The sequence below is a fragment of the Zosterops lateralis genome (assembly GCF_965231275.1).
Source record: "Zosterops lateralis genome assembly, chromosome: 10".
Lineage (NCBI taxonomy): Eukaryota > Metazoa > Chordata > Aves > Passeriformes > Zosteropidae > Zosterops > Zosterops lateralis.
Window position 1 is genome coordinate 7,144,301 of NC_139770.1, and position 21,635 is coordinate 7,165,935.

The following is a 21,635-nucleotide window of genomic DNA, read 5'->3' on the forward strand; positions in this document are numbered from 1 at the left end:
CTCACATCTGGTGACTGTGTGGATTCTTGCTTCTTTATTCCTGTCTGAACTGAAGAGGAATAGACAGAATGTGTTTTGATGCTGCCCCTCACTCTTTGTGGTCACATTTGGTATTTTAGTTAAAAAAACCCTGCATAGGGAACAGAGAGGTTTGTGAGAGTCTTGATTTCCTGTGACTCCTGGCATTTCTGTGTATTTAAAAAAAAAAAAAAAAAAAGTAAAATCTCCATACCTTGAGTGGATAAACAACATGGGAAAAAAGAAAAAAAATAGATATAGATATATTTAAAATAGGTTTTAAGTTATATTGGTTTGTTTTTAACTTTTAGGCCTGTTGATGTTCTTTGAGCACAAGAGTTGGCAATATGTGGAATAGTGCTGTCATTTCACCCCAAATTTCTGCTTTATTTGTCTGTAATTCCTCATACTCAGAAATTTCCTCTGCTGCTCAGTAAAGGAAAAGTCTGTTTCCCCCACGTTCTATGTATGGACTTCACATAGAAATGTGACTTTTGGGACTCTGGTAGATGCAAAGAAGACTGAGGGGTGACAACTTTTTATAGGATCACGGGACCAGCAGCTGGAGGAGAGCTAAGAGGTAAATCTGCTGAGCTCAGTGACACTTCTAGACATAGAAGCAGGGGACATGTGACATGTTGAGTGATAAGAAATGTAGAGATGGTTGAGCTTCTGAAGTCTAAATTTAATTAACGGTCTTTGGTTGTGGTTTCTCTTGTATCACAGATGTCCTTTGTGACCGTGGCAACTCAAGCCACGCTGTTCACACCCCTTGTGGCAACTGGAAGAGGTGGGAGAGTGACTCCCTGTACAAACCAACCAGTTCTGTTCAGAACTTCCAGGAATTTCCTGTCTAGGATTTGTGCCTGCTTGCTTTTGCAGACTGTGGGAGGCAGCACTGGATAAGTGACAAGTTACCACCCTCTGCTCCCCCTCACTGAGGTGGGAAGGAGCACCTTTGTGACCCTCAGGTGTCCTACAAGCTTAACCTGGAGAAGGGCAGCACTGACAGCCGTGGTGGAAAACAGATGCTATAAAATTATTAAAAACAGTTACTGCATGACTGACAGTTGTTTGGAGTGGGTGATTATGTTTTCAGCTGTTTGGAGTGGGTGATTATGTTTTCAGCTGTCTTTAGCAGTGATTTCTGAGCAGTTTTGTATGTGGATTTGGTACTAACACTTTTCTCCCACTGCCTTTGGCTTTAGGACAACAGTGCTGTGTTCCTGATTTGGGTTCCCTATGGAGCACACATCCAAAGGATTTTCCTGCTGCTGCTTGGTCAGTGGATTTGAGCAGAAAGTACCAAACTAGCCTTAACATCTCTCAGAACACACAACAGTGTCAACAGCCCACTGTTAATTTCATCCTAACCCAGGGGTTAGTGTGGTTTTTGTGTTCCCTTTTGTTCCTTGGTGGAAAGTTCTGGTCAAAGCCATAAGTTTTAACCAGTTGGTTTTTCTGACAGAGCTTTCCTCCTGCATGGCTGTGCCTTCTGTTTGTTTTTCTGGATCAGCTCCATGTCCATAGAGAGAGTCCTGCCTTTTGCACAGCCCTGTGCTGTCACTGTCACAGCCCCTTGTTGGCTGTCAGCTCTTCTGTCCACTGCAGCACACAGGAATTTTTATCCCTCATGGCTCTGCTTATGTTGGTGTCTCACAGCAAAAACACAGAGTGGGAATGACACCATCCTTTGTCAGCGCTTTCACTTTCATCCCATGAAAGAACTGAAAAATGCTGAGAGCCAACTCCTATGGTGGGATATGGGAAATTGCTTTAGTGACTTCAGTCACTGCATGCTGGCTTTGTTTTCCATAATGGTTGGTTTGTGATATCATTACTTCTGTTTTAATTATTGCACGGTCTTCAGGAAAAATTCTTATCTCCTTTTTTTCCCATTTTCCTCATATGGGCTTTGTGTGCAGAACCCTCTGGGCCAGGCCTCAGCTGGTATAAATTTCAGTATCATTGATCAACATGTCAAAATAAAAATCAATTCTAAAAATAACTCTGCCTCAGAGAAAAAATGAATTTAGGAAAAAGAGAACAAAAGCATCTTCTGGACTTAATTTTTAAGCAGAGAGGCATGTTCTCTTGGTAAACAATAGGATAGAATACCTCACTGAAAAATCTTTTCAGTTGGAGACTTGGATCACTCCTTTCAGTTTAAGTCATTGAAGTCAAGACCCTTTTCAAATTGAAAAGATATTTTTGAAAGATTTGAAGCCACAGACAAAGTTTATTTTTAAAACATATTTAAAAATTACACAGTTATAAATACAGGTAAATAAATACAATTTAATATGTGGAAAAGAACCCAAGGAAGGCATGCTTCCATTACAGTACAAAAATACTACATTAAGTGTGGTGCTCTGCAAATAGTCATCTATGACCTTAATAAATTGAACACATCCAGTATGCACATCATTCATTTTTTGAGGAAATAGATTATTTTAAAGAGCAGTGCAGGGAAACACCAAATTAAAGCATCAGTAAACTCTAGGTCTGTGTTTAATATTACACACAGCTGATAATGCACTAAGCATACAGAGGCAGAGTTACCTGTAGTAAGAAACTGACCTTTTCCCCCCCGTATGTTCTTACATTCAGATTCTGAATCTGGGTCGATGTGAGCCTTTTGTAAGGGAATGTAAAATAAACATTCAGGCGTCAGGTTGGGCTCCCACCTCTGCAGCCAAACCCTGCCCCTGCACTTCCCCATGGAATTCAGGGAGCACTGAGGGTGTGTGCAGCAGCAGGGCTCTTCACATGGCCCAGGTGAAAGTGTCTGCCAACCCTGTAATCGCTTCTCTCCTCTAGGTTGGCTTAAAAATAAAGCCAAAAGAACTGATGCAAGATTGCAAAGGTTTTCAAACGGTTTACAGCATATAGAAGAAGCCACACAGAATGCCTCTCAAAACTATATAGTTTTATTTTACTCTAGATATGTTATACTCTGATATATAAAATATATTTATAAATTTTTTTTTACTTTTCTGAATTTACAATAGCTTACTGATATTAAAAAGGCTGTTTAAATTAAAGGTTTAGCCAATGTCGATGGCATTCTGTAAATGTAGAAGAGGAAAACAGATCAAAGCACATCAAGTCTTGACCATGCAAGCTTGCTCAATGGGCTGTCACATATTGCAAGCATTTGTAAAGTTACAGCATATTTTAGGAAAATTTAGATTCCTTCTGTCTCTTTACTTTGCCTAATGCCTGTGACTTTGTGGGCTGAGGCTCTGAAACTTCCCATGGATTCTCTGACATGCCTGTTTTTCATTTTGCCTGCATTTGTTCAAAGTGTCAGTGATCTCTTCATGCATGGCACTCCTGTTCTCTGATCTATTTCACCAGTCCGAAAATCAGCAGAACCATAATGAAGGAATCTGATTCTAGCCTAGGTAAGGTTTGAATAGTAGATAATACTGTATTGCATATCCACCTTTTTTTTTTTTTCACAACGTGCAGTGCATTTTGTCTTACCATTTTTGTGAATACTTGGTATATTATTAACATTTATTACATAAATTCACTGTACAGACTGCTAAGCTGACAACACTGGTGACCAGAAATCACATTTTTTTTTTCAACTGTGCAGGTAATTCATGCAAAAATAATGAATATGTCTTGTTTTGCAGATGCATGTTTGGGCAAAAGAGATCTACAACCAATTTATGGTTTGCTCCATTTCTCACTGGCTCCAACAGACAATGATTTAGGCCTCAGGCTTTGGCTGTGCCAAAGGACAGCAGTTGTTATTTCTGCCATGGTGGCCCAGGCTCTGTGGATGTTCCTGGGATACCTGGCTCTTCTGTGGTTGAGACTAGAGATGAAAATGTGAAAATCCAAACAACCCAGCTTTCGCTGTGAAAGCTGTGCAGATTTAGCTTTTAATTCTTGAGAGGGTACTAAAACATGTCTGCAAAAGCTGTTATACAGATGTCTGTTATTAATTTAACACTTGGAGCAAACATGAAACCCACAATACAGTGAGTCCTAAGGATGGGATTTTAAAAGGGCTCTGTGTTTGGTCTAGCCTGTTCCAGATAACATGAACAACTCAGATTTGAGTCTGGCAGATGCAAAGGGCTTGTAAAATGTTCCACAGATGATGCAAACCAATAGTTTAAGAATACCCTATGTGTGAGCCTCCTGCATGCATTCTCTAAACACATGCTCAGGTAGCATTGCTGCATGCTCAGGGTTAATATTGCATAGTGGTTACTGGTTAATGTACTTGCATGCAATATTCTCATATGAGGTTTTGTGTCATTTGAACCTCCCCCTTGATATTTTTACAAGTGCTGTGATTTATCAGATCATAAGAAAACACCACTAGATACAGATATGTTTGTGTGTGTGCCTAAAAGTGAAATCGGTTCTTCAAGCTGACATAAACCAGTCTGTGGCCACAAGGCTCCTGTGGTCATTCCAGTTTAAAGAGGTCAGCCACAAGTGAGCCTTTTGCCTTCACTCCCTGAACACTCCCTGTGATTCCAGTGCCTGTTCAGCACATGCAGTGGTAGCAGAGCCAGCCCTCTCCTGGTAATACCTGCATGTGAGCTGACCATGCAAAGTGCTGAGCACTCTTGTGAATACTTACAGGGTTCAGCAGCTTGATGGATCAGGCTTCTAGGTCATAACTATTCCTAAAGCTTTGCAGAGGACAAGGACAGTCCCATGCTGGGGTTAGGAAAACTTTTTTTTTTTTAATTGCATGAAATATAAAATAGAAAAAAAAAAGATTCAAAAACTTAGAATCAGTTACCTGGCAGTGATAAATCACCTCTGGAAAAAGAGAGGAATAACAAGAAAGGGAACCAGGGGTGGGACATGGTGATACACCATTTGCAGCACTCTAGTTGGGCCTCACCTCATAGATGCTCTACAGCATCCTGAGGTATCTGGGTCTCTCCTCTGCTGAAATCAGTAGTCTGTACATGAACCTGCTTCCCTAGACCTGAGCAGGCTTGTGTTTGTGTTACCTTCCTGCCCAGGGGGGTGCTCACCTCTCCCCTGCAGTGAGACAGGGATATCCCCTGCTCCCAGGTAGTGCAAGGAATGCTGCTTCCCACCTTCCTTCCTGCACACCTGGGCACGTCAGGGATGGCAGGAGGCTCTGACTTGGTCGAGCTCCCAGGGAGTGCTGACAGCAGGACCCAGATTTGCTGTCTCTCACTCTCAGGCTCAATCTGCTACTGTTCAGCACTGATTTATCCCACCTCATGCTTGGTTAGAAGCACAGGTGGATGAATTTTCTATTCAGGTTGTTAATATTCTATAGCCTCCTCTCATGTTTCCTCTTGCTGTTTCAGGCAAAGATACAAACTTGTCCTGAATATTTAAGGAACATCAAGAGGAGGTCAGCTCAAAGCTATATCCAATCCTGCCTCCTGCACTGGCAGTGCTTGGCAGAGGGGACTAAAGGAGAATGATAAAGCCCAGGATCCTAAGGAAGTGCCCAGAAGTCCCAAGAGTTGCTGGGTCTGACCTGTTAGAGTGAGGGAGCTCAGTCTCCAGCCACTCCCCCACCCTGACCAGTCCAGAAGGGTGTGAGATGTGCCACTGTCCCCTGTCCCCTGCCCTGCTTTAGCCGTTCCCAGTGCCCCAGTCAGTGGCATATGGTTGGCTGGCCAAAGGCTGCCTACAACAGCAGAGAGCAGCTGGGATGATTTCCAGGGCTATGCACCTCTTTAGACAGGCTTTGTGCCCATGAGCTGCAGAGCTGAGGTGGGCTGGGGGCTGAGCCTCCCCTGGGAAGGCAGAATTCAGCCCAGGGCAGTTGTCTCAAGGTTACACACACAGCTCATGCCAGTCCCATGGGTGTGGACATATCTCATCAGATAAATGTAGTTTTGAGCAGTGCATCCCAGGATAAATCAAAAGCTACCTCGTTAGTCTGTTCTTTTTGGAGAGGCTTGGACTTGCATAAGGTTTTCCTAATGATTTCTGTGTTACTCATCCACAGGCTGGAGGAGATGTTTAGTGAACTGCCATGAGAATCAAATACCCCTCGTCATTCTGACTCTGAGAAGTACTTTTTTGTTGTTGTTAATTTCAAAGATACAAAAATAAAGTCCCTGAACAGCTAATTCCTCTGGGTAAGCACTGATTATCCTACACCACAGCACAAAGGATATTCTAGAAGAACTTGTGTGATGGCAGGGCATCAAGCAAAATCTAAGCACATATGCCTTTGCTTTACAGCCTCTTCTCAAAGCTGCCTCCCTTCTCTCTTATCACTTCCCAGATTCAATTGCACTACACCTTCTGCTCTGCCTTATCAATAAAGAGCTGTCATCACACATCGCTGTCAAAGCAAAAGAGCAAACTGTTGTCAGCAGATATGCGTACAGCAGCCCACTTAGCTGAAGTGACATTCCCAGGCACTCCCATCCTTAGACAAAGCTGCAGGAATCAGTTATGAAACATCTGATAGATAAACAGGAATATATGTGTAAACAATGAATTAATAAAGCACTCTTAAAAAAAATTTGGTAGCTGATTTGGCACCTCTATTTAGTGGGAGAGAGTGAGGGGTAACCCTTCTATTTTTCTAATGATAATTATTTTTATTTAACAACCTATAGATTGTGAGTAGATGCAGCGATTACACTGTCTCACATGGAATTTTCCTTTAAATGCTGGCTCAAAATAACAGACAGCTGCAAGAAACTTTCGGTTTGTACTGGTGAAACTGTCCAACTCCCACAGAGCATCTTTCTCTGTGATCTGTGCAGTTGGATTTCTTTTTTTATCCCTCTGAGCTGGATTTTTCTTCTAATGTTGTTTATAGGAAATATGCTATTTTTCCCACTTTAACACATTCCAGTAGCTACTCTGGGCATTGAATTCCTGACCACAGATCAGCACATCTAATTACACTTTTTTATCATTCACTATTCAAGAAAAATATTTTAAATATCAGCAACTGAAAATTATCTCCTGAAAAATTCTCTTCCTTCTTTGATTGACACATTCACCCTGAGCTAAATGTGTTTGATTGTAGCTGAATCAACCCATTCACTAGGGATTGGTACTGCCCCAATGCTGCTCCCCATTCATCCAGCCAGGGAAAGTGAAGGTAGTGTGTTTATATACACATTTGTAAGCAGCTACACATACTGGTGTTATCTGAGGATTTTCTCTGGTATCATGGAGGTCCTGGAGACTTTTAACAGCAGGATCAAGCCTTGGTCTCAATCCTACAAGCATTATACAGACCAATTTCCTTAGGAAAAGCTTTCCCATGAGCATAGTCTGCAGGCAGTAACTCCTAGGAAAATTTTTCTTCATTTGCAATGAAAACTTGTAGCTTGTTATGTTCTGAAATGACATCACTTGCATACAACATGTATGTGCATGCACATGCATGTATATGTGTAGTACCTGATGGATGCATATAATAATCTTCATAGCTGTTAATGCAGTTTATATTGTCTTTGCATTTTTTAACATAACATAAGAATATTGAAAACCTTCTCATTACATTTCAGGAAATTATATTTGGTCCTCTCTGCCAACAAAGCCATCCTGTACACTCTGTTGTTGGTGACTAAAATAAAAGCATAACACTATTTTACAAAGAAGAAAATTAAAGTGCATAAGTACAGAGAAAGGTGCAGACCCTGCCACAAGCTCCTTCAGACTGTCCCAGGTCAAGGACAGCTGGTTTGAACAGTAACAATTCCAGTGCAAATTACCTCTTCTGCTGGCAACACTTGGCTTCCCCAAATGTACCTGGGCTCATGCCATAGCCCTCCATGTACTGTGTTCCTATGGCTTATGAGCCTGCAGAACTGGGCCCAAATTAATCCAGGTACCTTTGGAAGCAAAAAAATTGTTTGCCAGCTAATAAATATACTCAGAATAAAACACATCCTTTTAACATGTATCTATTTTCAGAGCTGTGTTAAAAAATGGACCTCGAGAAGATTTTTCATCAAAGAAACCAAAGGACAGGGAGTCCCCACTGTGGGGCAAAGTGGTGTCAGCATAGTGCAATGAGCTACTAAGCAGGTTCCTTGGATGCACTGCTTGCCATTCTAATGTGCAATAACCATTATCTAGGTTTCTTCTTAAGATACTTTTCTTTTTACAGCTGTATGTATATTGAGAGATATAGCTTGCATGGGATGAAGATTCTTCAGAAATTGCTATTTCATCTAGTCCAGGGCTTTGTTTGATTAGCCACAGCTCATTTCAACCCTTTGAGTTGGAATTTATTTACAGTATTCTTGTGCTTTTGAACTTTTCCTTTATGAATAACATCTGAAGGAATTCCCCTACTGATCTAAGTCATGATCTTTTGGAAAATGTGGTCATTTGGGGATGAGTAATAAAAAAAGTTCTCTGTTTCCTAATACAATTTAATCGATTTTTGAATCCTTTTTATTACGGCTCTAGATTAAAAGCTCTTAAGAGAATGTCTAGATCACCCACGTTGGCAGCTTGAAATAGTTCTGGCTGGTCCATCATAGACAGAGCAATCCGAAGTGCCGCCCAAATATTGCCTGATAGAGCAGGGTGGGGAACCTGCTGTTGATTCCTGCTTTTTCTTTGCAAGCTGAGAGCAGTGAGGAAATTGCTGACAGCTTCTCTGTGGGGAAGAAGAGAAACAAGAAACAAGCAATAAAATTTGCTTAACCACTATAGGCAAATTTTCTAAAGTTCCAGGCCAGCTTAAATACATTATTTTACAATGTCGTTCACCAGTCTCTTTGTGTGTTCTTTGATTTTCATCAAGCAGGAGGGCATAGCTTGGGGTAACACAAAACTCAGTCTACCCAAATATTTGGGGGTACTGTCTTCATTGCAGCAAAGCTCCCCTTCATCTTCCCTGTCCTAACCTGACAGCTGGGACCCTGGAATATCACCTTTATTCCTGAAGGATGTTTTTGATGGCATAAACTACTCGAAGCAGTTTAACTTAAGTTTCCCCTGTAAAGACAGGCTCTTACATTTTCTTTTACAAAAGCTCTTAAGAGCAGGACTAATTCTAAGTGCAAGAACTGATTATAAGAGTGCTTGCAGTTAGAGCTACAAAACTGCTTTTTAGTCCTGTGTAAAAACTGATGACAACAATTTACAACAGCTGAGATTATGTAGCCATATCCTGATTATTTTTTCCTTAGATACCATCAGCTTGAAAATGAATCCTCACTTGGTAATTGTGATGCCTGGCTTTGCTTCCACACTTTTCATGCTCACCTGTAGGCCCCTAGGTTGATGCAGCTTATCCCCAGGTTGTATCTGGACCTGATGAAGCCAGGCTGGATTTCCAGGGCTCGTGTGTAAGCCTCCACAGCCTCCTCACTGCGATCCCCGTTTGCCAGGGTTGCCCCAAGGCGGTTCCACAATGTGTAGTCCTGGGGAGAAAATGACTTATCTACTGCAGCTGTCAAAACCCAGACGTATTATCTCATTTTTGCTTGCAAAGGAAGGAGGACTGCAGAAAATAATACTGTTGTATCTTAATTGACAGAAGGAATGTGAGGTTCTGACTCGTGATCAAAGGTAACTTTATATATCTAATACCATTAATCAGCACACAGGTAGGAATTGGACGTGCATAAATCTGCTTCTGAACAGGGCTGTCTTGTAATTAACATTTCTATTTTGGGCCTTAAAATTTTAATGGCAGAAGTGGCATGTCATTAATAATAGCCTGATCCAGACAGGAAAAAGGAAATGGCCTGTAAAACTAAATTTTTAAAAATGTAAAAGTATAAAAGGTACCTCTGGTCGAACAGTTAAAGCAGCACTAAATGCATCTATTGCTCTGTTAAATTCTCCATTCAGGTGAAAAAGAACCCCAAGTCCCGTCTGCAGGTCAGGGTCTATCATATCACCATTCTGGTGAGCAGCCTCCAGGTACAAATCCTTTACTTCTTCAAGTAATGAGCTAGACAAAGGAAAAAAAATAACTTAAAGATCTATCATACAGTTATTTACAAATATTTCAATGTCGATTGCATAGCCTGAAATTAAAGTCTTTGCAGTGGATTTATCAGAACTGTTATGCTCCTAAAATTTGTAAATGAGCTTCTTCATCATGGCAAAGGTTTACTTCAGGGTGCTGTTGTAAACACACGTCTGAAATAAATAAAAAATCATCTGTGAAATGAGGTCAAAGTACAGCCCTGAACCCAAGTGGAACGACATGAAGGTTTATTAAAACTATTCAAATTAGATAAATTTCTCAGACATAAAACAGTTCTTTATTGGCAAAAAATAGTATTTTTAAGAGGAATAGATAAGAGACCAGCCAAGACCCTTGAAGAAAGATGCCAAAACATAAGAATTCTATGCCCACTGTGGCTTCTTAAAACCTTTGCACTGACAGCACCAGACGCCAGCAGGATGAGGCCAAAGTGGAATAACACACTCAGCAATTAAGCAGAACTTGCATGTTTTATTTTTGCTCATACGAAATTATCTTGTCAAGTCAGGACTTGCAAGTGATGAGGGTAAAACATAAGGCCTGTCTTCACAATGACAAGCAGTGAGATAGCCCGAGTGCTTTGGTTCTCTAAATCATGTTTATGCCTTTAATTACTTTATTATGCATCTCACAGTGCAGAGGTACTTGTTTATTGAAATCATGATGAGGGGCTGCCAAATCACGAAGTTTTTGTTATTTAAGATGGCTGGAGATAAATCAAACGGCTGTGTTGTCTCTTGGTTAGAACCAGAACAGCTTTTAAACAAGCAGCTGCCGCCTCTCAATATTCTCATTAAACTCATGTTGCACTGCAAAATGGCTCATTGCTGGATTCTGCTGGGTTGGGATGTGGGAAAACAGTAGGAAAAACACACACATGACAAGCTGGATAAAGGTTTAGTATGGATGTAGAAGCAGCTGAAGGATGAGGGTGCAGGATGTGGGAATATAAAGGGAGAAGACAGGGATGGAGGAAAGTGATGGGAGTTGAGGAGAAGCACCCTTTTTTTAGCTTTTTTTTTTTCTTTTCTTAGGTTTTTTTTTTGGGTGGTTTTTTTGCTTTTTTTTTTTTTTTTTTGTTTGTTTGTTTGTTTGGGGTTTTTTTGGGTTTTTGTTTGGTTTTGTTGTTTGTTTTTGTTTTTGTTTTGTTTTTTATGCTTCCAGGGATGGCGTAAAAGATAAGGCTTTCAGTCATTAAAGCAAATGTTCTCTGTTGGCTTCCCTCTCCTGCTATTACAGACATCAGGCTGGACTTCTACAGAACAAGAGGACACAGCAGGCACTATCAGTTCCAAGGATATCATTAGTATTTCCTCCATGAGGATTTCCACTGCATTTACATTTACCTTTCATCTGTTGTCTTAGACATCCTCCTGGTAAGGGCTGGGGACCCTTTTTTGCTCCTCACTATGTACTTGTACTTTGGATTTTGCTTTATCCAGTTTCTCAGGGATTGATAGGCTTCTTGTTGATGGCCAGTGTTGGTGTAACTCACAGCCAGGGCCATCAGAGCTTTCAGGTTGTTTGGCTGCAGTTCCAAGCACCTAGGCAGGAAATAAAAAAATATATTGAGATATTTCTGCAGCCAAGAACAATGCTTGAATTGTTCCAAAATAATCCATAGGGAGAAAATCACAATCCTCACTGTTGCTCTTTTGAAACTTGGGGATGAGCAAGCTCCTAAATCAGGCAATCCCTTGAATTTCTATCCAGGTAAGCTAATAAGGGACATATAAACAAGTTTGAGTATCCTTAGGTGAAATAACTTCATAGTTATCAGTGCTGATGCAACTGAATATTGCTTCAAATGGAAACATAAAAACCTATTACAGAAAGATAATGATAATAATAACACTGATATTTTGGAGTTCACATTTATGTACAAGAATTCTGTGATCTTCACATCTCCATCAACCTAAAAATGTTGGCAGTTTAGCATTCAGCAGCTGAAGGGAGCTCATTCCAATTAAGAAAACCTCTTCATTTAAGGACAGACTACAGAAAATATGCCAAGTGGCTGGAATGTAAAAAAGGCACTTCATTTGCATCATGCCTAACTCATGTTTATTAGGCCTTCATTTTTTGTGCACGTACTTAAATTACTCCATGAAATATTGCACTTATTTAATAAAATGGAATATTAATCACTAGTCATTCCTCTGAAGTCACTGGGATTTTCTATATCTCTGTCAATGCTCTACTCTTCTAAGTAAATGCTTCACATTCCAGCACAGGAATGACATTAACTATCCCCAGTTCTCTACTACTCCACACTCATCAGACCCCAGATTTAGGACTCATCTCCCTCTACCTTTGGAGGGCCACGATGGCTGCCTGCTCATTTTCATTTTCTGCCTGTGTTATACCCAGGAACTGCCAGGCCTGCAAAAATAATAACCATTTGGTTTGTTAAATATATCCAACTACAGAGTTACAACCAATGTCACTATTAAACACAGGGGTGAGGAAAAGCAACAGGTAAGTCCAGCACTAATCACAGATTTTTCTACAGTGTGCACACCAACAGTCCCAATCGATGAAATTCTGAACATCTTTGGGCCTAATAAATATTTATAGTCAAGGAAGGGATGGGTATTCTATCAGTGTGCAATCGCAAGCTGATTGCTTAAATTTGAGTTACTGTACCTTTTAAATTTTGCTATAACTTTATGGAAAATAGAGAAGAAGAATTATTTAGTTGTATATTATATCGATTAGTGGTTTCTGAGGAGCTTGGGATTCTCTGCTTTTTTGAAATATGCTGTTTAATTTAATGTAGCAGTAGATTCAAAGAGCCCTAGATACAGTATAAATATTTTTAACATTTCACAAAAAAACAGACTTTAAATATAAACTAGTTGGAAACAGCAACATTGAAGAAATTTATATAACTAAAATAATTTTTCAACAGTCTTGTTAAATCAAAAATACTTATCTTTTTGATAGCAGTGTTTACAAGATAGGTTGAAAACATCAGGACATGAAGGTAAGGTTTGAAATATTTCAAACAACGATATTTCAAAACAAAATCCTCATCCTGTGATGATCTCATTGTTGTCTATTTAAAGGTACACACTAATTCATAACCCATAATCCAATGTTTCAGTCAGTCACGACTGGCAAAGGTTGGAGCCCAGAAATCCTCCCATCATCATTCCATGCTGAAGGGAGTTCCCTTTTCCTCAGACAGGAAAAGGCACAGCAGTGAATACCTCGGCATCGTTGGGCTCTTGCAGAATTGCAGCCTCCAGGTATAAGATGGTAACAGGCAGGTCACCTTCTTTCATTTTTTTCAGTCCTTCCTCAAAAGCACCAGGCCAGTCTTTGAAGGGATTGTCAGTGTGGAAATAATAACCCTGGAGAAGAGAGATAATGGAGCCGTGATGAATGACGAGTTGCAGGGAATGACAAATCTAGAAAAATACAATGACTCACTATTTTCCAACTGCGTGTAAACAACCTTCACTCTGTGGAAATGGCACGAGCTCCCCCATGGAATTTCAATGACAAAAAGTGTAAAAAAGTCATATCACGGGGAATTTATGTTTCTTCTCTCTTTATTTTTACTTCAGCTCTGAAGTTATACTTACTGGTGCTTAATGCTGGGCTCTCCATCAAAGAAAATGTCAACAACTGACAGTGCCTGAGTATGAGCAGAACTGAACCTCTGAGCCCAGGACATCCAATGTGATGGTGAAGAACACACCCCAAGCAGTGACTCCCTGCAGTGCTCATAACCTCATGGCTGCTCAGTTAAAATCCTGAAATCTTCAATTAACCTTCCACACACAGAACAGTGCTGCAAGCACCTGAGTTTATTTTAGTTCTCTTTTAAGTATTGCCTTTTTTTCTCTTGTCACTGCAGTGTAAAGGGTGTGTGGTAATATCAGCAACATAATAGAAATCAAATTAAAATATGGAGTGGAAGGAATGAAGAAAAGAGACGGAATCTCCATAATTTCTATCCTCAACAGTGTTTCAGCCCAGACATTTTTATGTGGTGCTTTTCCTGAAGTGCCTGTCTTCAAAAGTGCTCATAAATCCAGCAGTTGCTTTGTGATCCTTTCAGCTCAATTTAGGCTGCGTGCAAGTCCAAACATATTCTCACTGTGGCAAGGTCTCCTAAATCTGCCCCATCACAGGCAATTAAAGAGGATGAGCTCTTTGGGCTAAAATGTGTTTCCATGTCCAAAGAGTTTCTTTGGGTTCCTTGGAAGAGCTGAGGCTCATCTCAAATTTGCACAGGGGGGATGTACTGCCATACAAAATTTGGTGTTACCTTCTCAATGGTTGAGATGGTCACTTGCCCTGGTGCTTCCTGGTTCTCTGAAATCCAGTTTCTGCGAGCCATTTCTTCCCATTCTGCTTGCATTTTATCCCAAAACTCTGTGTCAGACTGTGAGAAAAGGAGGAGAAGAGGAAATGAACAATAAAACTTTAAAATAAAGGTTTTTTAAAAAAAAACCAAAAAAACAAAAACTTTTCAATTTCTTTTTACCAGTGGTCTGTGTGTCAGTTTTGCTGAGCAGTATTAGTTCTATCAATAATCACATGGACTGAAATACTACAGCTCCCATTTGGAATTCCATATAATTAAATTTCATCTCTTACACTGGAATGCATTTTGTCAACAGAAAACACTTTATCTCAAAGGCAGTGTATGTCCTACTTGAAGCAGGATTTGCAGAGGCTTACACTGTATCTTACTGATGCTAACAGCAAATTGTCACATAAAATTTGAGGGCAATTAATGCTGCAAGTCCCTGGATAAAGAAAGGAACGAAAAAAAAAAAAAAAAAGAAAATATGCAAAAGAATAAGAATGGATAAAACAGTTTGAAAGACAGCAAGCATTCCTTACTTTGGTATTTTCAGTATCATTTTCAGCTATGAGAAAGAGAAATGCCAAAGCTTAGACAAAAGGTGTTTTAATAAAGAATGTAATACAAATTGGGCTTTTTGACATAGTGGAAAAATCTTAATACTGCATTGTATACTCTGCTGGTGAGAGGAATCTACAAGAGATTATAAAATCATACACTGAGATTAATATTCAGCTCAAAGATGAGGGGAAAATGCACATACAAGGGAAAGAGAAATTATGAAAAACGGATGAGATTTAGGACAATGAATGAGATTAGCAATGACCAGGAGGGAAAAACTGTGGCTACTAGAAAATGATGCCAAGAAATAGAATTAAAGAAGAGGAGAATCCAAATGAAGGTGCTGCTTTTCCAGCTTCCACACAGCAGTCATGGGAGTCTGAAAAGGAGATCCATAGCAGAGTATTTGCAGAGCACTACAAGCCTTTCCAAAATTTTCCCATTCCTACGAGGACATGGCCAGTGTATTTCAGTGAACTGAGCACTGGGGACACAGTTTCTCAGCTTATTTATATCAAAGACAACAGTGCAAATAAATCTTTTGAGATTTAGACAGAATCATCTGAGAGCAAGGTGCTAATCAAAATTAATTGAAGGTTTTATGAACTGGTCCAGACAGTTTTGTGTGAATCTTTGTTACAAGGCTGACAACTTTGGTGCAGCTCCACAGCCAGGCATGACTGGAAAAATAGAGCTTAGACTGTGATTTCATGGCTTGCTGCAACCCTCCTGAGGTACTGGGGAAAGGAAAGCATACTGCCTTCCATTCAGGATGAAATTCAGGATTGTCTGAATTCTGTCTTCAATACAGGATTTTCTGAACCATGCAATTGTTGGATGTGTGAAGGTATCTGCTGTATTCCTCTGTTGAAGGAAATTAAAAAGGGAATCATTCACTCTTGGAGAGGAGATTTCACTCCAGGTAATGGAAGTGAACTGCCCCTGACCACTCTGTTACACCAGTTCAGAATCTACTCTCATTCCAGAATTGAAGAAAATATATTCATATAAAGAGTTGTGAGATAGTACTGAAATGTCCATTTCGGCTGTGAAAAGGCTGGGATAATTAATCAGATTTTCACTCCCTCTTTAACTCTTACCAGCCACGACCAGAGACAACTGAACCCCTAAAAAGATCCTGTTCAACAGATAACTCCATTCTATCCAACTGCTTCTCACTCAGCCCAAATCTCCACTGCACTGAAATAAAAATTGTGTGATCATGTTTTAACTAGCAGTAATTTTGAGATTCAGCATGAGTTTAAAAAGTGGAAATTTCCCTTTCTTTCAGACTAAAATTAACAGAACTACTGAAGACTAATTAGTAATGGCCTTGGTTAGTCAGATTGATTTATAGAAATAATTATGTATATATATATATATATATATGTATGCTATTTATATTAGAATTTTTGCTTGCATTCTCCCCACAAAAATTCCTTATGGATCAATGGTATGGAAACATCAAATCATATTTCTGCGGATAGTAAGCAAGCATATAAGTGGATTTACATTTTAAATTCAAATTCTGCTGTTTAATGATATATTTATAATTCTCACAGGGGTTCACTGCGTTTACACTCCATGTCAAAAGCCAGCTGTGCACTCAAGTAGCCACCCTGAATGTCCATCTACACAGAGGCAAAGGAGGAGAGAAAATTCAATGAGGAGAAGACCAGCTTTGCTATAACCTCTCTCAGCTCATCCTACACTACTGGACGCAGGACTAGCAGTCATTTTGCAATGATAAGGAAAGATTTGCTTGCTTGGGCCAGGCTACAGCACTCTGAGGACATTCAGCACCAGAGGTTCCTGAAACTGCTACAGAAACCTGCCCTGAGCCCCTGGACCAGGCACTGACCCAAGGCCGTGGTACCAATGTCAACAGCAGAGCAGCTCAATGTCCTTGAGGAAGACAATTGTAAATATTAAACACATTTAAAATATTGTAAATATTACAGCCTTTGCTGAAGGCCTAAGTCTATTTCAGCTGTCACTAGCAGCAATTTTTTCATTGACTTCAGTGGCAGGAGGGTTAAATCAATATTGAGGCTTTCTGGAAGCCTGGCTTTGGCTCAAGGCTCCTAGATCTAATTTTAACTCTATTTGCTACACCACCTCTGCCAACTAACTTCATTTCAATGTTTTTTGCCACCTTAAAGCTGGCAAAAAGCTTTGCATGAACCAAAAGTTTTCAGACCAGTTGAACACATTTAACACATTCTTAGATCATCTGCAGCAGTTAAGAGGAATGACAACCAGGAAAACTGTTCATACCATCTGACTTATCCTAAGCAGAAAATTCTACATTTTGTCAAAGAGGCTATTTTTACTCTTAGTATTTAAAAAATATGCTGAAGCAGTTAGACAAATGGGAGGCAAAATATTTCCAGGCTCTTTACTTCCTATGGTCCAATGAAAGGGGGCAGGGGATGTATTTATAAATTTACCTATTGTCATAACTTTTAGAATTTTGCCTCTCCTGTATTGCCAGAAATTAATTTGCAATATTCCTAATTGATCAATGAATAAGAAAGCTTCTGTCATTGTTCTATGAATTACTCCATTATCATAATTTTTGACATGCAAGACACACTAAGTTAAACTTGTGTGTTTAACAAGGTAAGATTTCCTTAGCTGATATCTTCTTGAAACAAAATCTGAAAATTTTACTGAAGTTCAGAGATAAAAAATGTTTGTCAAGGCAATGATCTCCAATGTGTTTTGAAAGAATATCAAATAAAATGCATCCGAATGACTCAAGTTCCAACTTCCTAATTTAAAATATGGTTTGCCCAGTTTCAGGCCCATCTAAAGAAATGTTTAAATAGTGAGACAGGAATATTGTGGGTACAGAGAGGACAGCAACCGGTACTCATGGGAACCACAAAGCTGATGGTCCTGGAATATGTTTTCCTAGGCTAGAACAAATTAATCCCATCTTTTCCCTCCTATTGTCACATAATTTAGCTGTAATGTGCTCTGATGCTTCAAGCAGTACATTATACAGCAGATGGTTCATGTGACATTGTGTTGTAAATAAAATGATGCTGGGAAGGACAGCACAAAATTTCTTATGCATAAGCTCACAAAACAATGTAGCATCTGCAGTTTAACCAGAGAAATGTGGAACAAGAAAATAACAAAACTGCTTTTTTTTCCATCTCTGAGACACTTCTCCATTGGAAGTTTTTGCACTTCTTGTTTTTGTTTTTATTTATTCTAACTCATCCCCAGTAGGACGGTTCTTGATAAAACAATTGTTTTAATGGAATATAAGTACAGGATGGATCTGAGTTCCCATCCTGGCATTTATTTAAAAGTTCAAACCCACCAATTTTTGGTGAAACAGAGCTAATTATTAGAAAGATTCTGTTAAAAGATAGTTCCTATGGCACTTGGAAATTATTGAGACAAAAAATCACGAGGCAAAACTCAAATCCAATTTCCAGAATAACAGAAAAAGTAGCAATGTCACCCAAACACTGCCAGGGAATCTGGACCCTCTCTAGTAATAAAAGCTATTTTATTCGCCACTTTATTCTTAAAAGATTCCCCAATGGCATAGACATCTCTAAACCTTCTTAAGAAAGAATTACCTCACAAATCTTCATTAATCTCAAAGTTTGACATCTTAAAACCATTCCCAAAGCTCTGAAGTGAATACTGGGTGGAGGATAAAGTTTGGTGTCTTCATTTACTGAATTGTTAATTAATTCCTTTTGAACTAGGCCACAAAGAACCCGAGATTTACTTCCTTTTCTTGATCAGTTTTCTGGCTAATCTTTCCACTTGGAGCTTTCCCAATCGAAGAATATTATAGAAAATATTCAAAGCCTAAAAAGTGAATTTTTGACCTGTATCTATTCTCTGCTTATGAAAGCACTAATCTTTCTGAGATGGGCTCCAGTTTATTTCAATCACTCCAGCTTTCTTATCACTTCATTTTAGCTAGGATGAAAATTCAGCTCTTTTCATATGCAAATAGAATAACTGCTCTGTACGGTCTTGAATCCTTCCCTTTACATTTTAACTACCTGGCCCAAGGTTCTATTTTAAGTAGAAAGAATAACTTAAGGCTGCCAGCTACAGCTGGGGAAACACCTAATTCAATTCTTTTTAACAGCCATTTTTGAGACTACTTTAAACTATTTTAACAACCTGTCTCTGTTACCTCAGAACGACCTTTTAGTCTGCAGAGTTTGGTGTTTTTTTAACATTATATTCTCCTCCTCACTTTACTCTGCAAAGTAATTCAATAATGTCTTGTAATCTGTTGTTGGACTCAACTCATTTTTTCTTTCTGCTGAGTGTCTGGAAACTCCCCATCAGACAAGACTCTGGCAATTGCAGGAGTACTGACATCATTTGCTTAACCACTGGCACTGAGATGTTCCAACATCAGATTCCCTGTGCTGCCTTCCCAGGTCACAGCGCAGCACGTCCCACCCTGAGGATCAGCCTGCTCTGAGAGCAGGAACATCTAAAGCGTTTTTAGCAGTGGTAATTTGAAAGCAACTTCCCTCCTTTCCTGACAGGAGCAAATGTGTATGATGTGTGACATCAAGAACATCTCCTATGCCTCACCAGCACTTGTTTATGAAGAATTTATTTGATCTGGAAAGAAAAAATGCCTTCTGTGCTTAGTTTATGAAAGAGCAAATTTACTGATTGTGTCCACTGTAGCTTTGCATGCTGAGACCAGATTTTTTTGTGTGTGGAATAAAATTCCAAGAAATTATGTTAGAAATCCTGCATTTTACCATAGCACATCATGAAAAAACCCTGTAAATCAGATTAATTACTTCAACAAGAAATTCTCTTTCTAGCTAGAAGCCTGTATCAGATTTAGGCATAGTTTTTTTTTTTTTTTCTCATCAGCCAATATTAATCTAGGATAGTTCAAGTGTCAACACTAGAATTAGAATGGTATAAAACTTGAGTTAGAAGAGTATTAAAATACATGACTAGAATTTAAATCTATACTTAAACACCCCTGAAGTGTTCTAGATGGTTTGGAGACTAATGAGCCTGCAGTCCATGCTAAAAATAACCACTTTTGAGGAACTGGTTTCACAGCTTCATCCTCTGCACCCTAAGAACTCATTTCAGCAGCTGTTACATAATTCAGCCTGAAATTCTGTCCTTGCTGGAATGGAGCTGTCTTGGCTCTTTGTGGTGATGGGATTTTGAAGAGTTGCCCATGGAACCCCTGAGTAGTTAATGATGTCCCAGATCAATGCTTATATCTAATTTTTTGTTAAGTTCTGCTAAAAAACCCCCCTATATTCTACTTTGTGTCTAGACAGGATCAATTTGGACTAGTGGTATAGGACAACACACAAGAGAAGTTTTAGATGCTGGAAATTTAAAAGTTAGTGAAGAAAGATCAGAAGTGCAATAGGAGAACTATCCAAATACCTTTATCTTTTCAAACCAAGTAGATTTACCAGGAAACAAGAATACTCCTGTGCTTAGAATTCTGCCACTAGTTGTAAAAATGGTGCTTATGTACATCTCTGCTTCCCAGCAGGCAGTTGTGCTGTTCATCAGTGATTCTGAGCTCTGGTTTCACAGTGGAGACTTGGTTTGTGTCTGGGCTTAAAGAACTGGTAGCACACAATTACTGGGGAGAAATGTTTCCCTCTTTCACTTGTGGTTTGGAATTACATTTATGGGGCATTTACCCATTTGCTCCAGCAATAAAAATCCAGCTTAAAAACTTGCTTCTCTCTGATGGTTTTTTTTTATAGATAAGGGTTTTTGGATTTCCTTTTTTTAAAGAGACAAGCTGCTATTTTAAATTAATAGCTCCATGAATTGCATATTTTCTCCGCTTTAAATAATCCAATTCCAACTTTCTCCTCTGCTTGTGATGCAAGACAAAAAAGAAATCTGTAGAACATCAGCTGAAAATGAAAACAGTAAATGAAATAATACCTCAACAGCTGCCTTTGCTCTTTCAAATTCCTCCTCCAAGGAGTGATTTCTGGACAGAAGAGGTGTTCCCCAACGCTGCTCCTTACTTGACCGTGCCTAAAAAATAAAAGAATAAATCAGAAAGGGATGACAGGCTCTCTGTCACACTTGTGAGTTATTTCCTTAATTGTCTAGAGCCTCAGATGGTCTTTTTCTTTAGGAGAACTACTTGTTTCCCTACATGAATTCCACTGAATTTTCTTACACTTCTCATGGGAAGCAGAGTAATTTATTTTTTCCCGATTTTTCTTTTCACTCAAGATGTGTGAAAGATAAAGAGACATCTGAGAAAAGGCAATGCAAGGGTTGGACTACAAAAGGAGAGAGCTGAATATTTGGTATAAGACTTTTACCTTCCTCGTTCCTTCTGCATTATGATGGAGGGAATGCATTCCACTGACAACCATCCAGGAAGAAATTTTTTTTCCCTGGACATTATGTAGTTTTCTTTCAGGTTTTCTTTTGGGATGACATTGGAGAGCCAGGTTTGCCCTGGATTCCACTGGAATACAAATCCTTTTTACAATCAGCATCTCTCTTATGTACCACACTATTGGTCAGTCCCACTGGAAGCACATAATAACTTTTTCCCTGTTCTTTTTCTAAAAATATTTTTTTTTTCTTTACAAAAAGCACTGTACAAAACCAAACAATAGTTGAGGATGACAGAAAAAGCACAAAGTGGCCTAATCTTGCTAAACAAAGCTCTGACTGCTAATCCCTTCCCTAGTGCTTATCAAGAGGTTAAACTCATTAGCCACTTGTGTGCCCGTGCTTCCAATTGCATTAATTTCCCTGATTATATTT

The 21,635-nt window shown here is 39.3% G+C and overlaps 1 protein-coding gene across 4 annotated transcripts in view; it reads right to left on the minus strand.

Annotated features, from left to right (window-relative positions):
• Window positions 1-7,722: 7,722 nt before the first annotated feature.
• Window positions 7,723-21,635, minus strand: part of PEX5L (peroxisomal biogenesis factor 5 like) — a 102,140-nt gene continuing 88,227 nt past the window's right edge. For all 4 annotated transcript variants that reach the window (XM_083868247.1, XM_083868245.1, XM_083868246.1 and 1 more), the window contains 8 exons: window positions 20,790-20,885; window positions 14,247-14,363; window positions 13,180-13,323; window positions 12,279-12,349; window positions 11,314-11,511; window positions 9,763-9,928; window positions 9,235-9,392; window positions 7,723-8,623 (listed from right to left, as the gene is read on the minus strand). In XM_083868247.1, the coding sequence (XP_083724373.1) occupies window positions 8,419-8,623; window positions 9,235-9,392; window positions 9,763-9,928; window positions 11,314-11,511; window positions 12,279-12,349; window positions 13,180-13,323; window positions 14,247-14,363; window positions 20,790-20,885 (1,155 nt within the window). In that variant the 3' untranslated portion in view covers window positions 7,723-8,418. The remainder of the gene's footprint in view (window positions 8,624-9,234; window positions 9,393-9,762; window positions 9,929-11,313; window positions 11,512-12,278; window positions 12,350-13,179; window positions 13,324-14,246; window positions 14,364-20,789; window positions 20,886-21,635) is intronic.